The 20147-nt window shown below is 36.5% G+C and overlaps 1 protein-coding gene across 1 annotated transcript in view; it reads right to left on the reverse strand.

The window, feature by feature from the left end:
• Nucleotides 1-20147, reverse strand: part of TANGO6 (transport and golgi organization 6 homolog) — a 174796-nt gene that overhangs the window by 142632 nt on the left and 12017 nt on the right. Inside the window, exons 4-7 of the mRNA XM_063110649.1 lie at nucleotides 19442-19583; nucleotides 11966-12102; nucleotides 9500-9662; nucleotides 6161-6243 (exon numbers count right to left, since the gene is read on the reverse strand). Coding sequence (XP_062966719.1) covers nucleotides 6161-6243; nucleotides 9500-9662; nucleotides 11966-12102; nucleotides 19442-19583 — 525 coding nt within the window. The remainder of the gene's footprint in view (nucleotides 1-6160; nucleotides 6244-9499; nucleotides 9663-11965; nucleotides 12103-19441; nucleotides 19584-20147) is intronic.

The raw sequence follows: 20147 nt of genomic DNA on the forward strand, positions 1-20147 counted from the left end.
TGTCATTGTGCCTATTTGGTCTAACTTCTAATTTGTTCCCTCTAATTCTGTTAAGGTCTTAGAAATCAGACAACCAATCTGATCTGGAGAGAGTATAAAGATGACACCACTGCTCTGCGGTTAGTGCATAGGCTTTGGGGTGGCAGCTGGATGGGTGGCTGCAATAATACACATGACACAGGAGGTTGAATTGGAAATGCCAAGTGAGGCACCAAGAAAAGATAGACTTAAAACTCCAAAGGAAGACACCAGACTAAGATGAGAACAGGCTGAGCATGATAACCAAAAATCTGCTCTGACCAGTTCAGCTAAATTATAGTGCCTTGGGAGATCTGGGATAAGTCAGTAGTTATGTCTATTTGTCTTGGAAGACATTATCATAAGACCCTTTCTACTCAGAAGCAGATGTAATGTCACCAAAAAAACATAAAATAATTTAGAATGCTTCTTGTGACCCTTACCCTACATCGCTGCAAGTAGGAAGCAACCTAGTAACAATCCCAAATCTATGTGTCATGTACAACTAATAGAAAACCTGATGAAGTGATTAAGTGGGGCTGTCCTTCTCTCTCTCTCCTTTGATCCTTCCCCCTTCTTGTAATTATAAAATGCTAAGCTCTGCTGGCCTTCGGAACTCATTCTCAGGGCAACCTGATCTATGTGTCTTCCTGGTTGCAATTGTCATACTGGCTCAATAAACCCTTGCTATATTCATTTGGCCTCACATTCTTTTTATATCAACAAGGACTACAAAAACTCCTCATCATCAAAGGGCTGGCTGATTAGCTCATGTGGGTGTTACAACACCAAGGTCAAGGGTTTGGATCCCCATACTGGCCAGAAAAGAAAAGAAAAAAAAAAAAGAGGGTAGAGAAGGATCAGACTGACAGAAGATTGGTGAGGAGGATTTCTCTGAAGAGAGGGGCTGGTGAGCCAAAGTCCCACCCTTCAATCCACCAATAATAAAAAGACAAATAACCCAATTTAAAAATAAGCAAAGAAACTTGTTGTCTGGGAATGCATTAAAAAAAAAAAATGGACAAAGGATTTTTTTTTTTTTTTGATACCTCTTAACAAGAGGAGAAGACAGGATCTTAATAGACATTTCTCCAAAGACATACAAATGGCCAATAAGCATATAAAAAGCTGCTTCATTATCATTATCATTATTTCATTATCATGAGCCAGTAGGGAAATATAAATCAAAGCCACAATGAAATACTACTGTACTCCCACTAGGAGAGCTATAATCAAAAACACAGATAATAGCAAGTGTTGGCCAGGATGTGAAGAAATTAGAGCCCTCAGAGATTGCTGGTAGGGATGTAAAATGGTGTGCCTGCTTGGAAAAAGAGTCTAGCAGGTCCTCAAAAGATTAAATATAGAGTTACCATATGACCCAGCAATTTTCCTCCTAGGCATATACCCAAGAAAAATGTAAAACACAAAAAACTTGCATACCAATGTTTATAGCAGCATTATTTATAAGGGCTAAATAGTAGAAACAACCCAAATATACATTGACTGATGAATGGATAAACAAAATGTGGTATGTTAACACAATGGAATATTATCTGGCAATAAAAAGGAATGAAGTACTGCTTCGTGCTACAATATGGATGAACCTTAAAAACATCATGCTAAGATCACATATTGTATAATTTCATTTATATAAAATGTCCAAAATAGGCAAGTCTATAGAGACAAAGTAGATCAGTGGTTGCCTAGGGCGGGGGGCAAGGTGTGGAGAATGGGGAATGACAGCTAATGGAAATAAGGTTTCTCTTAGGGGGGACAAAAATATTCTAAAATTAGACTGTTCTGATGGTTGCACAACCCTATCAATATACCAAAAAGCACTAAACTGTACACTTTAAATGGGCAGATTGTATTTTTATGTGAATTTTATCTCAACAAACCTGTTAATAGGAAGAAAAAAAGAGAAAAAACAAACAAACAAACAAAAAAACCAGAGCTGGAAGTGTTCCCAAATGCCTTTCTAAAATTAAACACCCCCTTGTTACCCTGTGAGTTGCTGTTCACCCATCCAGAGGATTTCCTTATTTCCTGCCTTTGAGCTGTACTCTATAATTTAGTATTAGCAGAAAGTTAATAAAGACAACATATCCTTTGTTGCTAAATTTTACACAGTGTTTACCATTTTTCTCCAACATACACATTTCCTGTTTTGCAACTGCAGCTGAGCTGCTGAAACCTTGCAGAGAGAATAATTACCCTTTTACACCCCTCCTCGTTCCATGACAGTCCCAATCCTTGGTGCATAATCAAGTGTCTACAGCAAACTAACGGTTTGCTTGCCTCTCCAGGAGGTTTTAAATTTACCAAATTGTTCACAATACTACAAGGGGTTTTCCCATTTTGGAAGTCAAGAATAGGAGAAATGGCAGGATTCACTGTTGCCGGTTCTCTCTGTTTTTTAGAGGCTAATTCTCTTGCCAGAAAGAAATTCTCTGTTTTGCTTTCTTTTTCTGGTAAAGACAGTTTATTGATTTCCAAGGAATACTAACTATGAGGAGTCTGTACCAAATTTTAGTCACAATTAGTCCTCCCCCTGCCCTGACAGTACTTTCAGTCTTTCTGACATTCCACACCCAACCATTTAAGTTTTCTATCACAATATTCCTTAGATGGGATATGACTAAAGATGGTCTTTCTGAAAGTTAATAGGGCCTTGTTCTCTAATTAAAAATATTTGCTTCTAGACTTCTCTATATAATTTCTTGTCTTTTCAAAATCTGAAAAATCCTTGCCTACCAATATTTAGAGCAGTATATAAGACCCAACTTTTCAGGAGTCTGTAAGTAAAGCATTAAAAATAAAAACAGCATTATTTTCACTAAGTCATCATGACATGTTTTATCTATGAGCAATTTAATTCCATATTTTTGTGCCCTGTAAAGGGTATACTCTGTTTTTTTAAATAGTCAAATTAAATAAAGGGTAGTAAACATTTCACTTTAACAATAAAGTGAGTGCTACAGAGAACAAGTTTTGAATTTTTTCTTTTTTTTAAAAGATGACCAGCAAGGGGATCTTAACCCTTGACTTGGTGTTGTCGACACCACGCTCTCCCAAGTGAGCTAACCAGCCATCGCTATATAGGGATCTGAACCTGTGGCCTTGGTGTTATCAGCACCACACTCTCCCAAGTAAGCCATGGGCCGGCCCTCAAGTTTTGAATTTTTAAACATGCATTTTATATCTAATTTATTAGTATCATATAGAAAACTTAAAACAAAAAGGATCTGCTTTCTTATCTGAAAGAACATGACTTCAGATTCATTCTACACCCTCTTACACTGCTGATGGGAATATAAAATGATGCAGCCACTATGAAAAACTGTTTGGCAGTACCTCAGACAGTTAAACATGGGGTCACCATATGATCTAGCAATTCCAGGAATTCCAAGAAAAATGAAAACATACATACGCATAATAACTTATACATAATAACATGAAGATCCATAGCAGCACTATTCATAATAGCCAGAACACGGAAACAACCCAAAGGTCCGTCAAGGGATGAATGGATAAACAAAATGCAGTATGTTAATACAATGGAATATTATTTGAGAATAAAAAGGAATGTAATACTGATTCATGCTACAATATGAATATTGTATACATATACATGTATACGTATACGTATACAATATGAATATGAATAAACCTTAAAAACATCATGCTAACTGAAAGGAGCCAATCATGAAAGACCACATATTGTATGATTCCATTTATATGAAATGTTCAGAATAGGCAACTCTATAGAAACTGAAAGTAGATTAGTGGTTGCCTAGGGCTAGGGGAGGGGAGTGGTAGTAGAAGGATTCAGGAATGACAGCTAAGTAATGTGAGGAAGTTTCTTTTTGGGTAATGAAATGCTCTAAAACTGACTGTGGGGCTGGCTGGTTAGTTCAGCTGGTAAACATGGTGCTGATAGCATCAAGGTCAGGGGTTCCTACTGGCCAGACACCAATAAATAAATGAATAAATGCATAAATGAATAAATAAATAAATAAGTAAAATTGATTCTGAGAATGGTTGTACAAACCTATGAATATATAAAAAAGGCATTGATTTGTACACTTTAAATGGGTGGGGCTGACCCCGTGGCTCACTCAGGCAAGTGCAGCGCTGGGAACGCAGCAGTGCTCCTGTGCTCCCACCACAGGTTCGGATCCTATATAGGGATGGCCGGTGCGCTCACTGGCTGAGCGCGGTGCGGACGACACCAAGCCAAGGGTTGCGATCCCCTTACCAGTCACAAAAAAGGACAAAAATAAATAAATAAATAAATAAATAAATAAATAAATAAATAAATAAATAAATAAATAAATAATGGGTGAATTGTATGTTATGTGAATTATATCTCAATAAAGCTGTTAAAAAAAGATTTACTCTATATCCAAATTTCCATCAACTGATAAATGGATAAACAGAATGTGGTATATAACACCAAGGTCATGAGGTCAAATCCCCATACCAGCCAGCTGCCAAAAAAAACCCCAACAAAATGGGTTATAGTCAACCAATGAAATATTATTTAGCAATAAAAAGGAACAAAACACTAATACATGCAACAACCTAGATGAACCTTAGAAATATATGCTACATGACAGAAGGCAGAAGCAAAAGAACACCTATTGCGTGATTCCTTGATATGAAATATGCACAAAAAGCAAATCTGTGGAGGCATAGAAGCTCTCTGCATATTAGCGGTTGGGACTAGGAGTAGAAACGAGGAATAACTAAATGGCACAAGGGATCATTTTGGGATAAAGGAAATGTCCTAAAGCTGTATTGTGGTAGCTGTTTCAAATATCTATAAACTTAGTAAAAATCTTTGAATTTAAAACAGATGATTTTATGGTACGCAAAATGTACCTCAATAAAGCTATTTTATAAAAAGAGATTTACCCTAAAATTTTTTTAAAGAGGCAAATAACCGAGTATTTTAAAGGGGCAAAATACTTAAACAATTTACAGAAGAAAAAACATGAATAAACAAAAAACACAATAAGATTTTCAACCTCACCAGTGATAAGTGAAAAGCTAATTAAAACCATAATGCACCCAACAGATTGGCAAAAATTCCCTGGAAACAACTTAAATGTCTATCAATAGAAAAACAAACAGGTAAGTGCTGGTATATCACACAATGAAATAACATCTAGCAGTGAAATGAATGAATCAGAATTATACTACAATGCCATTTAAACAAAATTTAAAATCATGCGCAACAACACGACAATATGAATAATAATGCTACGAACATTCATGTATAGGTTTTCATGTGAACATGTTTTCATTTCCCCTGGGTATATAGGAGTGCAATTGTTGGGACATAGGTAACTCCATGTTTTAAACTTTTTGAGGAATTGCCAAACTATTTTCCAAAGCAATTATACCTTTTTATATGGAATATAATTTTGAAAGCTGTTTACTAGTGTAAATATTTTAAATAGTAAAATATTATTATAAATGTATTGAAATAAACTATAAAGAAAACTCAAATCCATCTGGCCTAATACAATAGGATTTCATTTCTGTCTAAAAATATATATTTTATATATATTTATAAGATTATAATAATAAAGAACATACAATTCATATTCTTGTTTTCATTTTCATTATATATTTAGACAGTCATTTGCAGGATTCATTTATTCAGCCTTACTTCTTTATGATGGTGATTACTACCAAAAGTTATAAAGTAGATTCACTTTTAGGAAGCCTACAACATTGAAAATGCTTCTGTCAGTTTCTTCAAAAGACATGCTTTTCATCAGACATGCTTTTCTTCATCAAGACATGCTTTCTCTAACTGGTATGTGCCAGTTAGAGAATCTAGGAAGGCAGCTATGCTCACCACTATACCACCAACGCCTACTGTCAGTTAGAGAATCTAAACTGTTTTAACATTCAGAGTAAATAATAAAATTAACAGGGCTTCAAATTATATCACTTTTCCCACTAAATGTCAGCTTATAGTTTCCAGTTTTCAAAGTGAAACGATTTTGATGGTTTAGAGTTTAAGATTAGTTATTCCAACTTTGGAAAAACCAATTAAAAGGCAAAATTACTTTAAAAGACTAAGTACAAACATTAGCTAAAAATATTAGTGACTTTAATTACCAACCTTAAACACATCCTCAATACATCTACTAAATTCTTCTTCTGTTACCAAAATGGTCCCAGGCACCAGGTCACTCTCTGGAATCTCTAAAGAACATAAAACAGAATTACCCACTCAGCACCTCACTGAATAGAAGACACTAAGCCTAAGGAAGAAAGTTTTACCAGAAAGATGATTTGGTAAGTACAGCTAAGATGAGAAAATCAACATGGTTACCACTGTACAATATGGTGCCGAGGCCATTGATTATAAACATGAATTGTTATTTTATGTATTACTAAGAAAGAAATAAACCACTGCCAATTGACCTATGAAACATTATCACTTAGAATTTTAATTTTAAATTTACTGAATGAAAAGTTGGGGATTAAATGAAATGAAAATGGCATAGAATTGACAGTTGTGTCTAGGTGATAGGTACACAGGAGTTCATTATACAATCTGTGTAGGCATGTGTTTGAAAATTTCCCTTTAAATAGTTTTTTTAAAAAGTATTAAAAGTATTCAGACTTATTTAGACATACAGGTTTATTATATATTATTCTTTATATAAGCTAAATAAATGGGATAAAGAATTCTTAAAACTTCACATTGAGTCCAATTCTTCTGAAACATTTTAACACCATTACTGATATTCATGTTTTTCCATGATGCATCGTCTACTGTGCCACCAAGAACCCAAGTGACGCAACATTTCTTAAAAGAGTCCTTCATCCCACTACTGTCTTCACAATTTTATTCCAAGTTACTGACATCCATTCTGCAAATTTTGATGCTCATTTGTAGGCACAGGCAACTTCACAATTGCCACCTGGCCAACAGTGATCATGAGATGCATCTTGATAGCAGAATTGTTAAAATGTGAAAAAGATTTCCAAAATAAAAGTTTTTTAATGTGAAAAAAAGTGTCTTGGAATGGATAGAATATGGTAATTCATAATTGTCACATAGTCCTAAAAATATGATAATATAAAAAACAAAATAAGAAAGTTTATTCTTTAGATTGTTTTTCCAGTGGCAGTGATGGGATCATATATGATCAGTCATATTCTTACTTGGTTGATCCCTTTTGTTATCAATAGACTGTATATACAAAACACATAGCTGGTGTTGCAAATCTAATCTAACACACAAAGAATACCGGGCAGATAGATGTCCAATAAATATTCCTTGAATGGGGCTAGCAAGTTTGTTCAACTGGTTAGAGCACAGTGTTATAACACCAAGGTCAAGGGCTCAGATTCCCATACTGACCAGCTGCCTCCCCGCCCCGCAAAAAAAATTCCTTGAACGAATTAACAAGGTCCAGAACAAACATAACTGACCCACAAATGGGCTGAATCTAGACTTCCCAAGTACAGGCTCTAAACCAGTGTCCAAACTTGAACATGTATTTGAATTACCCAGAGGGCCTGTTAGAACACAGAGCACTGGGCCCCACCCCAGGTTTCTGATTCAATAGGTAGGTCTGGAGTGGAGCCCAAGAATTTGTATTTCTAATAAACTCCCAGATGACACTAAAGCTACTGGTCCTGGGACCACACTTTGAGAACCACTGCTCCAGACTAAAGGCAATGCCTAATTAGTTATGGACAAGAAAATAAATAGATTAGTAATGAGGTATAGTCTTAATACATGAAATTACACATATAAGAACTGTAATACTATAACACTGAAGGCCAGTAGAATAATACTTCATTTTTCGAAGAATATACTGATTCTAGAGTAGATTTCCATCAAAAGTATAAGAAATTTTAATTATTTATTCAAATACCAAGTTTATGATTTGAGTGATATCACAAATTTCACTTTACCAATATTCAATCTGGTGAAGTTTACTGCACACAAGAATTAGACTTTCTCTATCCATACCCACATCACCCATCCCACCCTATACACACCCCAGAAAAATTTATACTACAAATGACTTCTATACAAAGTCTATATAGAACTAAATTTAGTTTAACCATAATATAAATTTTATTTATTTTTTTAACCTTACGAACTACTATCTAGAAAGGTTTTTTTACTCACTAAGAATGCTGAAATCATAGTCTGTATTCCAGCATTAAATTCACTGATGCATGAAAATATAGTGAGGGGAATGGTGAAAGTGTCAATCTTTTAAGACATTAAAACAGAATTAAACCTACTGTCCAAGTCTGGGAAAATCTGAGCATCAAAATGAATGAAGGAATGTTTGGTAACACATTGAATAAAAAAATCTATACTGACACTTAATTATTTTTAAGAAGGGATGAGCAGGGAGAAAGAAAAGCTCTTCTTTACAGAATACCAACTAGCAAATTAGAAAGTATAAAAGAAATAGAAAGTCAGCATTTTCAGGCAAAAACCATCAATGGATACTAAGCCACAGAACAAAAGACTATTGAGAAACAGGGTATTCACACAGTCTCAAACTATCATCCCATAGATTACTTATTAATTATTTTAATTAATTAAATAATTAAGGAGGAAAGGTATTTTTGTAGTGAAAAAATCTGACTGCTACTGCCTTAACCAAATGATCAAATTTAATAATGGAATAAACCGATAATATGTACCCACTGATGTGATGCGCTAAGAATAAAAACATCATCTACAAAGTATTTCTGCCAAAACGTTCAATCTGGATCTAATCATGGGGAAACAATTAGAAAAATACAAATTGAGGAACATTCCATAACCTGGGCTCTTCAAAAATGTGCTGGTGAAAGACAAACAAAAGACTAGGGAACTATTTTACATTAAATGAGACTAAAAAGACATGACAAGTAGATGCAATGCATGATTCTTGATTACATTCTAGATTTCTAAAAAATTGCTATGAAGGAAATTATTGGGATGATTAGGGAAATTTGAATAAAATCTGTGTATTAGATGACAGTATTGTATAAATGTTCAATTTCCTGAGTGTGATCATTACATTGTTGTTATATAGGAGACCGACATTTTTCTTTGGAGATGCATGCTGAAGTATTTAGGGGTGAGGTGTCAAGATGTCTACAACTAACTCTCAAATGTTCCAGAAAAGATACGAGTATGTTTATGTGTGTAGAAAGGTAAAAAGAAAATAATAATAATAATAATTAATAAATAAAAGAAATAAAGATAAACAAATGTGGCCAAAATGTGAATAGTTGGCCAATCTAGGTGTATAAAAGTGACTTAACGTACTCTCCTTGGAACTTTTGTGAAATGAATTTTTCAAAATAAAAAGTCAGGGGTAGAAATTAAAACTAAAGACACTGAAATACCACAGACTTAAATCGTTTAAATCTGAAACACTCAAGAAGGTCCTTTAGAGGGAGGGATACCCCATCACCAGATTTCCTCCTTTACCTGTTGTATTCAAACATCGATGAAGAGGAGCTAACATTGGCTGAAGCAAATATTTTGCTGCCAGTTGTGGGTGTTCTCTCGACATAGTTATAAAGGTAGTAGTGGCAACTCTCTGAAATTGTTGTGCTGTCAATTTATCTTGAAAGTGAAATAAATCCAGAATCTACAAGAAAAATTATAAGAAGTAATCACTCTTTGCAAGGAATATGACATTTACTAAGAAGAAAAAGCATTAATTTCTTTAAGCTAAAAAATAAACTCACTACAATAGCACTGATTTTATAATTTTTTTTTTTAACAGCCAATATCAAAGGGTATGAGAGCTGGAAAGACTATGCTTTTATTAAATAATTTTTTTTAATAGATTTTATTTTATTTATTTGTCGCTTTTTCGTGACCAGCACTCAGCCAGTGAGTGCACCGGTCATTCTTATATAGGATCCGAACCCGCGGCGGGAGCGTCGCCGCGCTCCCAGCGCAGCACTCTACCGAGTGCGCCACGGGCTTGGCCCTTATTAAATAATTTTATCCAATTCATAAAACACATGCTCACTGCAGAAAATATGGAAATAAAGTTTTAAGAAGAAAACAAAAATCTTCCCAAATCACTATAAACATTTTAGGTATACTTTTTCCAATGTATTTCCTGTATAATTGTTTTCTCTTTTTTACTTTTTTTTTCCTTCTTGCAATAGCAAGGATTCTTTTTTCTTTTTTGAGACCATACTTAATACTTAGCTTTGTGTACTGCTGAAAACTTCTCATATTGCTATAAATTCCTCAAGAAATATTCCATGCAAGCTGCTTGTAAGAATTTCTTAAATTACTCTCTAATTTCCAGACATTCAGTTTTAACCCCAAATTTTGCTATTATAAATAGCACTGCCATATGAAATTTTTGGCTCAAGGCATTTAAATATATTTAGGGCCTGAGGAGCCTGCTGTGTCTGAACTATCCCTGAGAAGAGTCTATTTTATTTTCAAAAATAGACATTCGGTTAAGGGGTTTGGATCCCCATACTGGCCAGCCACCAAAAATAAACAAACAAACATTTATCCCTAGTGCTTGTGAGTGGCACCAAAAGCAACCAATGGAAAATTAATTTTTGATTGCTGAATTAAAAGCGACTTTTGCACTTTTTGCAGACAAAAGAACCTTCTGTCTGAAAACAGTATGTGACCTCAAATACTGCCAAAAAAGATTCATCAAGCCTGAAACCTGTGCTTTGACTTTATCATTTTGTTAAGTACAGAAACCATAGCTACTAGTTTTGAAAATATTTACTCATCATTGCAACTGATAAATATATTTAGTATTTTTCAATATAAGCTCTTTGCATTGTAATATGTTGTTCCTATGCATGCCTACCCACGAGAACCCTGAAGATCAGTTTAACAACCAAATGGCCTTCTTTGGACTATTCTCCAAAAGATGTGTCTTACATCTAAATTCACAGGGACTACTGATTAAGAAAAGTCCTTCCATACCAGTCAGCCACAAAAAAAGAAAAAGAAAAAGAAAATTGCTTCCACATTTTTCATCTATCAGATTAGCAAAGATCTAAAAGTTCTATAACACACTATGCAGGCAAAGGTATAGGAAAACAGGTAAATAAACAATATCAAAAAAAATTTAAATGCACATATCCTTTGAACTAGTAATTTCAATTCTAGAAATTTGTCCTATGGAGTACTCACACATATGCAGAAAGATTTACGAATATTAACTGCAGTGTGGTTTGTAATAGCAAAAGAATGGAAACAACTCAAATGTCCATCAATAGCAGGCTGGTTAAATAAATTATGGTGAAATATTATGCACCCATGAAAAAGAATGAGGCGGCTCTATATGAAATGACTCTACGTGAAATGATTTCCAAGGTACATTTTTAAGTGAAAGAAGCAAAATGAAAAACAGTGTGTGCAGCATGTTCATTTGGATAAAAATTAGAATATATACACACTAGATTCACATACAATTATATATGCATAATACATAGAATATTTCTGGAAAATACACAGGAAATTGTTTATTTTTTAGTCACTGTTTAACAGTGATTACCTGTAAGAGACTAGAGAAAAGGGATGGGAAGGAGACTTACTTTTCAGTTTACTCTTCTGTGCTTTTTAAATTATGTACCATGCTAATTTACCTTGTTTATTTAATATCTACTTTTAAAAACTAATTAAAAACATACCAAGAGAGAAAGTAATGAACAAGATGAAAGTTTAGTTTCATATTCTCTGAGAGCAAGCTGGACTAGTTATTTAATAACAGTGAGGCATTCTTAAACCTAATAATACAGTCAGTCTCTTCCACAAGTTTCTATTCATTTATTAAGAAATTTCCTCTCTGAATTTACATAGTATATTGTTTTTACCTCAATATTAGAGGATCATTAAAAGTCCTCCTTCTATAAATAAGCACATAATCCTCAAAAAGTCAAAAGAAACAAAATTATTTACCTGAGGGCAAATATGCCTGTAGTAATTCTCTGGTGAAAGACACTGCTGGGGACAAGAGGCCAAAATCTTTGCAATCAAGTCACACTTCTTCCAGTCAGCAGCCGTCGCCTCAGCATCACTCCCGCCAGCTGCCCCAGCTGTCACAATGGACAGAGATGTAAAAAAACTCATAGCAGTTCCCCATATAAGGTCCCAAGAGATAAATCTGCCTTGAAATTTAGAGTAAAAAGCATTTCTTTTCTGTACTGAAAATTGTTTATTTCTTCTATAAGATAACCTTTTGCTCTGTTCTTTCCTTTCGGTGCTGATTTGTGGGAAGTTCAGAGAAAAAACTAGCACTTAATAATTGTAATAATATTATTCATATGACTGGAATACCAGCTTCTTAGTGTTTGTTACTATTACTTTTCTATTATTTCTTTATATGTCTCATTTCATTTAAACTGCCTTAAACCACAGCCTGGAGTAACAGGGACCAGATTTACCTTACCATCTTAAATTATAAAACTGGACTAAATACATAAATAATAGTTTTCAGACTTGGACAACAGGCAGCCCAGGACATTAATCCCTGAGAGAAGGGATGCAAACAAAGTGATCCCAATGACTGCCCTAGCTTACTACCTGGAGACAGTTTTTAGGCCACAAACAGCAAGGGTAGCCCACAGAACAGCAAGAGTAGCCCACATGAAGCATGGCATCTTGTTCAGTTGAATGAACATAGTTCAGAGCTCAGGGAGGCCAAAGCAGCTAGAATTTCCAGGGCAAAATACTAGATAGGAGGAAGTTACACAAGAGAGAATTCTGGAGATCCAGAGAGGGATCCTCTTTCAAGACTTTAATGGAGTGTGATCTGTGTATGTGTGTGAGGAAAATATCCAAGGGTGGGGCAGGAACCACCAAAAAGAAGTAGGTAGAACAATTCCCAGAGTTCATAAGGGGCTGGGAATAGTTTGTGTTCTCACTAGCTGGCACAGAAAGATCTCTAATACACAGGGTATCAAGAAGAATCCTCAGAAGGATTACTAGTGGGGCCAAATTACCTCAGACTCTAAAGGTTGCTCTAGAACCACAACAACAAAGCTTAAAAGGCAGGATCAAACGGATCAAACTGATTCCCAATAACTTAACTGCATCTCAGAACAAAGCCCTACAAAGGAATACAACAAAATCTAGCACCCAACAATATAAAATAAAAATGTCCAACATCAAGTCAAAAATTACCAGATATATCCATAAAATGGAATATTGTTCAGTCATGGAAAGGAATAAAGAACTGATTCATGTTACAACATGAATAAACCTTACAAACATTCATTATGTCAAGTGAAAGAAGCCAGACACAAAAGACCACATATTGTATGCTCCCATTTACAAGAAATGTCAATACAGAAAAATCCACAGAGACAGAAAATAGATCAGTACTTACCAGGGGCTGGAAGGAGGGGAGAATGGGGAGTGGTGATTGCTAATGAGCATGAGTCTTCTTATAAGTGGGTTGGAGTGGTGATGAGAATGTTCTGGAATTAGATACTGGTGATGGCTGCACAACTTTGTGAATAAAATAAAAAACCACTGAATTGTACTCTTTAAAAAAGTGAATTTTATGATATATGAATGACATCTCAAAAAAGAAATCACCAGGCATGCAAAGAAGCAAGAAGATAATGACCTGTAGTCAAGAGAAAGAAATCAACAGAACAGACCAAAAAAACAGAGATGACAGAATTATAGATAAGGACATTAAAACAACTATTAAAATTTATTTCATCAAGATTGTATTAGTCCGTTTCTGTTGCTTATAACAAAATACAGAGAACTGGGTAATTAATAAGAATATGAAATGTACTGCTTACAGTTTCTGAGGCTAGGAAGTCCAAAGTCGAGGGAACACATCTGGTAAAGGCTTTCTCTGGGGGTGATTTCAGTGTGATACACTGCCCAATTGTGGAGCAGAGAAAGCAAGAGATACCAACCTCCTCATTCACTCTCTTTTTAAAGCCCTCATAACCACGCCCATGACCACCATTTTTAATCCATTCATTAAGGCATGGTCCTGCAATCTAATCACCTTTTCAAGACCCCACCTTTCAATTACCATAATAGGATTTCCCACCGTTTTAACACTGTCACAGTGGGGGTCAAGTTTTAGGGGGACATTCAACCCAAGGTAAAGGTCAAGGGTTCAGATCTCCATACCAGCCAGGTGCCCAAAAAATAACCCCCAAACAAACAAACAAATAAAAAATTTATTTCATATTTTCAAAAAGTTAAAGGAAAGAATGATCATAATGAGAAGAGAAATGGAAGATATAAAAAAAGACCCAAGTTGAACCTATAGTAATAAAAAATAAAATATCTGAAATAAAAAATGTACTGGGCTGGCCAGTTAGGCCAGTTGGTTAGAGCGTAGCCTTGTAACACCAAGGTCAAAAGTTTGGTTCCCTGTACCAGACAGCTGCCAAAAAAAAAAAAAAAAAAGAGAAAGAAAAAATATACTGAGTAGAATTAACAGCAAATTAGACACTGCAAAAGAAAAAAATCAGTAAACCTGTAGCAACAAAAATTTATCCATAATGAAAAATACTCAGAGAAAAAAGATTTAAAGATAATATCTGTGAGCTGGCCACTTAGCTCAGTTGATTAGAGCACAGCCTTGTAACACCAAGGTCAAGGGTTCGATTCCCCATACTGGCCAGCACCCCCCCCCCAAAAAAAGATAATGTCTGAGAAATTTCTAAATATGGTAAAAACTATAAACCTATGGCTCCGAGAAACTCAAGAAACCATAAGCAGAAGAAACATGAAGAAAACCACGCCACATCAAGGCGGATCATAATCAAATTTCTAAAAACTAGCAATAAGAGAAAAATCTTAAAAGCAGCCAGAAAAAAAGGTATATCATGTACAGAGGAACAAAGAATGACAGCAGAATTCTTCTCAGAATTCATGCAAGTCTGAAGACAATAGAGTGACATCTTCAAAGTACTATAAGAAAAAACCCTACAGCCTCTAGAGCCAGCTCCAGCACCACTGGCGGAGCAGGGGCCTGCTCTTCACTGAGTCACCTACAGAACTAGATCCACTTTCATCTTTATAGCCAGCACAAGCGCCAAGAATTCAACCTAGAATTCTGTACCCAGCAAAAATATCTTTCAAAAAGGAAGGTGAAGGGCTGGCCAGTTAGCTCACTGGGGAGAGTTTGGTTCTGATAACACCAAGGTCAAGGGTTCGAATCCCTGTACCAGCCAGCCATTAAAAAAAAAGAAAAAAAAGTAAGGTGAGGTAAAGATTTTTTCAGAGAAACAAAAGCAAAAAGAATTGCTAGCAGACCTACACTATAAGAAATGTTAAAGGAAGTTCAGGCAGGGGGCCGGCCCGTGGCTCACTTGGGAGAGTGTGGTGCTGATAACACCAAGGCCACGGGTTCGGATCCCTATACAGGGATGGCCGGTTAGCTCACTTGGGAGAGTGCAGTGCTGACAATACCAAGTTAAGGGTTAAGATCCCCTTGCTGGTCATCTTTTAAAAAAAAAAAAAAAGAAAGTTCAGGCAGAAGAAAATTTGGATTGAAATTTAAATCTACACAAAGAAATGAAGAGCACCAGAAATGGCAAATATGTGGGTAAATATAAACTGCCTCGAACCATTTTGGGGAAGAAACAAGATATAAATAGACAAGAAATAAACACAATCACAAGTAGAGGGGAAAAAACTCATAGGAAAATTAGGTTCTAATTTTCTTTCTTTTTCTTTTTTTTTTTTGGTGGCTAGCTGGGCAAGGATCCAAACCCTTGACCTTAGTATTATCAACATGGCATTCTAACCAACTGAGTTAAGCATCCAGCACTCTAATTTTCTTATGGCAGCTCTCCAATCTGCATGCCCTTGGGTAAAATCTAACCCTTCTACAGAAAAGAAGATGCAAAGACCCATTTTTATATGTATATGACAACTCCTCTCAGATTTCACATTTCATTGGCCCTAAAATTTCATAGGCAGAAATGAAAGGAGGCAACGTTACAGCCACTCTAGACTAAATCTACCAATGTCTGCCAACCACACTGACCTCACTTTTGTCTTATAGGACCAAGATATATTTATCATGCCAGGGCTGGCTGGTTAACTCAGTTGGTTAGACTATGGTTGGATCCCCTTACCAGCCAACTGCTAAAATTTTAAAAAAGAGAAAGAAAAATAAAAACATTTATCATGCGAAAAATGGAAAGTCAAGATTGATTCTTCTCTTTTTTTCCTTCCCCATACATCCAGCGCCTCATTAAGTTCTGGCAAATCTCCTACTTTAATATCTCTCAAATCCATTCATTTGCTTCCATTTTCATCCACATTAATCCAAGCCACCATGATCTCTCAGATGATCGCTTCTAAACTGATCTCCTGGCTTTAAATTTACCAATCCATTCTTCATAATACATCCAAATAGATTTTTCTAAAATGTAGAGTTGGTCATGTCTCTCCTTTTCAAAACCTTTCAATGGTTTCTCATTGCCCTCAGAATAAATTTGAAAATCCTGAATGAGGCCTGTAAGGCCTCCTTGGTATAGCCCTTGCCCACCTCTCCATCCTTATCTCACACCACTCCCCCTCCACTCTCAACTCGCTGCTCTACCCATACTGCAATTTCCTCAAAAACAACATGCTCTTTACTACTTAGGTTCCTTCATACATACTATTTTCTCTGCCTATAATCCTCTTCCTCACTCTTTAGCTAGTCAATTCCAATTCGACCTTCAGGGCTCACTTTAAATGTCATTTCCATCAAAAAGTCACTAAATTTATGGTAATTTGTTACAGCAACAATAGGAAACTAACAGGCATAGGATGAAGGAGATAAGGGACTGAACACAAAAGGCAAAGAAATCATGGGGATAAAAGTGAAGGGAAACATAGGATGACAGCTGAGTAAAAGGTTGAACAGGTTCAGATTAGAGCAGGTCAAAAGACTCAGAGAGAGATGACTCCAAGAAGATAAAACTGATAGAATATCAGATGTATTTGAATGTATTAAAAGGAGAGGTACCAGCACCTTGGGGCCTGCCTGGGAACTGGAGGCTTGGATCCAGGGACTGGACTCCACTCCCACTTTCACACAAACTGTGTCAGTACCTTGGGGCCTGCCCAGGGACCCAAAGCATGTAGAAGGGGACCAGACCTCTCTTCCACAACCAGGCACACCACGCCAGCACCTCAGGGCCCACCCTGGGACCCAAGGCATGGAGAAGGGGACTGGACCACCCTCCCACAACCAGGCACACCATGCCAGTGCCTCGGGGCGTGCCCAGGGTCCAGAGGCATGGAGAAGGGGACCAGACCTTCCTCCCACAACCAGGTAAGCCACGCCAGCACCTCGGGGCCTGCCCAGAGACCCAGGGCACGGAGAAGGGGACCGGACTGCCCTCCTACAACAAAGCACACTGTGCCAGCACCTTGGGGCCCACCCAGGGACCTGAGGCATGGAGAAGGGAACCAGACCACCCTCCCTCAACGAGGCACACCATGCCAGCACCTTGGGGCCCGCCTAGGGACCAGAGGCATGGAGAAGGGGACCAGACACACCCCACAACCAGGCACACTGCCAGCGCCAAGGAGCATGCCAAAAACATCACCTCCTTTTGGTAGCCCACCACAGCCACCACAATAACCATGGCTGTCATGAAAGCGGCTAGATGCCACAACCACCACGCAGGTGGTGCGCCAACCAGTGGAGTGCACTGACACAAGGAGAGTCACCAGCAGAGACAAAGAAAAGAAGAGGATGTCTCTCTCCACAAAGCCCATTTCAGAGTGACAGAAGAAGCATCTGCTCTAAGATAATATTGGGGGACCTGATCATGCCTCTCAGCATTGGACATATCAGCTAGGCAACAAATCAACAGAATAACCATTATTCTTTCAGAAGGAGAGAAGTAATCTAGGGTAATTAGAGGGGGGAGGAGGGAGGGAATGGGGGAAGAGGAGAGATTGGACAAGAGGCATAAAGAATAACTACGATTTGTAACAATATATATGCTAGTAATATTGATTTGATCAACATATCTCAATGTTCAACCCAAAAAATATGTATAATCGATTTTGATTCAATAAATAAATTTTAAAAATAAATAAATAAATAAAAATAAATGTGTTGAGGAATAAAAAAGAGGTACAGAAGGGAGAGTTTGAAAATAAATTAGTGATAAGTTCATAGAAAATTAAGCAGACAAACAACATTAACTCCAAAAAGCACAAAAGGTTGTGTAATATAAAAGTAATCATAATACACAACATAGCTCAGGTGTAAATAACAATTAAATAGTTTGAATAATATAAACACTGAATATTGATCTAACCAAAATTAAGATATATCTATATTAAGGGGATAGGAGGATGGGAAGTGTGCTTGAGGGAATAACGGCAGGGTTGTGAAAGAGAACAAAATCCTCTTCCACACATAGCAAGAAGCTGACATAAGATGCCTGGAACTGAAAAATTAAGAAGTTGCTGTATAAATGGTATAGTTAGAAATATAGAGGTAAGGGCCGGCCTGTGGCTCACTTGGGAGAGTGTGGTGCTGACAACACCAAGTCAGGGGTTAAGATCCCCTTACCGGTCATCTTTAAAAAAAAAAAAAAAGAAAAAAGAAATATAGAGGTAAATACCAGAAGAAACACTTTATAGGAGTTCAAAGTGGTTGCTTTTGGAGATGGGAAATTGATTAAAATTTCCTAAGGACTGTTATTTTTCACCATAAGCCTTGTAAAGCTATTTGACTTTATAAATTATGTACATCTATAATTTTGTTTAAAAAATAAAACAAAAAATATAAATTAAAAACCACTACCATGCTTAGCCTGAAAATTAACTTTTTTTTCTATTAATGAGGACTTAATATAATTGGGAAAATGATTCTAAAACTTTATCCCAAAGTTTGCATCTCAAAGGTATCTCTAGCTTCAAAAGAACTATTTTGTATTTCACATTTTTATTTATTTATTTTTTTAAAGATGACCGGTAAGGGGATCTTAACCCTTGACTTGGTGTTGTCAGCACCACACTCTCCCAAGTGAGCTAACCGGTCATCCCTATATGGGATCCGAACCCGTGGCCTTGGTGTTATCAGCACCACACTCTCCCAAGTGAGCCACGGGCTGGCCCGTATTTCACATTTTTAGGGTTTTTATTTCAACTTGATGTGCAATGTTTTCCTCTGATATTATAAATTATTTGAAATGGTTTAATATTATTCAACAGCATGAGCAGCATATCACAACTGTTTTAGAAAATGGCAAGAGAATGAGTTTCTATGGAAAAGAACCTCATTAGGGGCCTCAAAGTTTAACCTCCCCAATCTCCATACGAATTTAGTTTAGTATCAGTTAGGTTTTAAAGGTAAATGCTAAAAAACCAATAATTCACCTCAGACTCTGACTCAAATGGAAACGGATACCAAAGTAGCAGAAACATTTCATTTCTTACCACCTGCTCCTTCCAAAATGCCCCGGACCACTGCCTGCACACCACTGGTTCTCATCAACCTTTCAGAGAGCATCTGCCCACAGAGACACCGGAGCCAAGCTGGGGCCTGACACCTAAGCTGTGTCTTCACATCTGTGCAGGGCTGAAAAAAGGAAAGGGAAGGTATGAATTCCAAATGTCAATGAAATAGATACAACTTTTTTTTTTAAGTACTAGGTCATACTGACAATTAACAGTATGCTATACAGACTTCAAAAGAGCAAGTCTTTCCTTAAAAAAAAAAAAAAAAAAAGACTGTTCTTTACAAAACCTCCTTTGGCATTACCTTTTTTTTTTTTTTTTTTTCTCTTTTTCGTGACTGGCACTCAGCCAGTGAGTGTACCGGCCATTCCTATATAGGATCCGAACCCGCAGCCGCTGGGAGCGTCGCTGCGCTCCCAGCGCAGCACCCTCCCGAGTGCGCCACAGGCTCGGCCCATCTTTGGCATTACTTTTAAGAAAGTTGAAATACAGTGAAATATCAAGTGATATTTCAAAACCAGAGAAAGACAAACATGCCAGTAAATAGAATGTAGATCTTGATAACACAATGTAAATGCAACCATTTCTGAATGCAGTCCTTCCAATCAAATCTACCTTCCAAAGAAGATTCTCATGAATATTATCCACCACTAAGAGGAGTGTTCACAGAAGTGAGGGAGCTCTC

This window comes from Cynocephalus volans, chromosome 10, assembly GCF_027409185.1.
Source record: "Cynocephalus volans isolate mCynVol1 chromosome 10, mCynVol1.pri, whole genome shotgun sequence".
NCBI classification, from domain to species: Eukaryota; Metazoa; Chordata; class Mammalia; order Dermoptera; family Cynocephalidae; genus Cynocephalus; species Cynocephalus volans.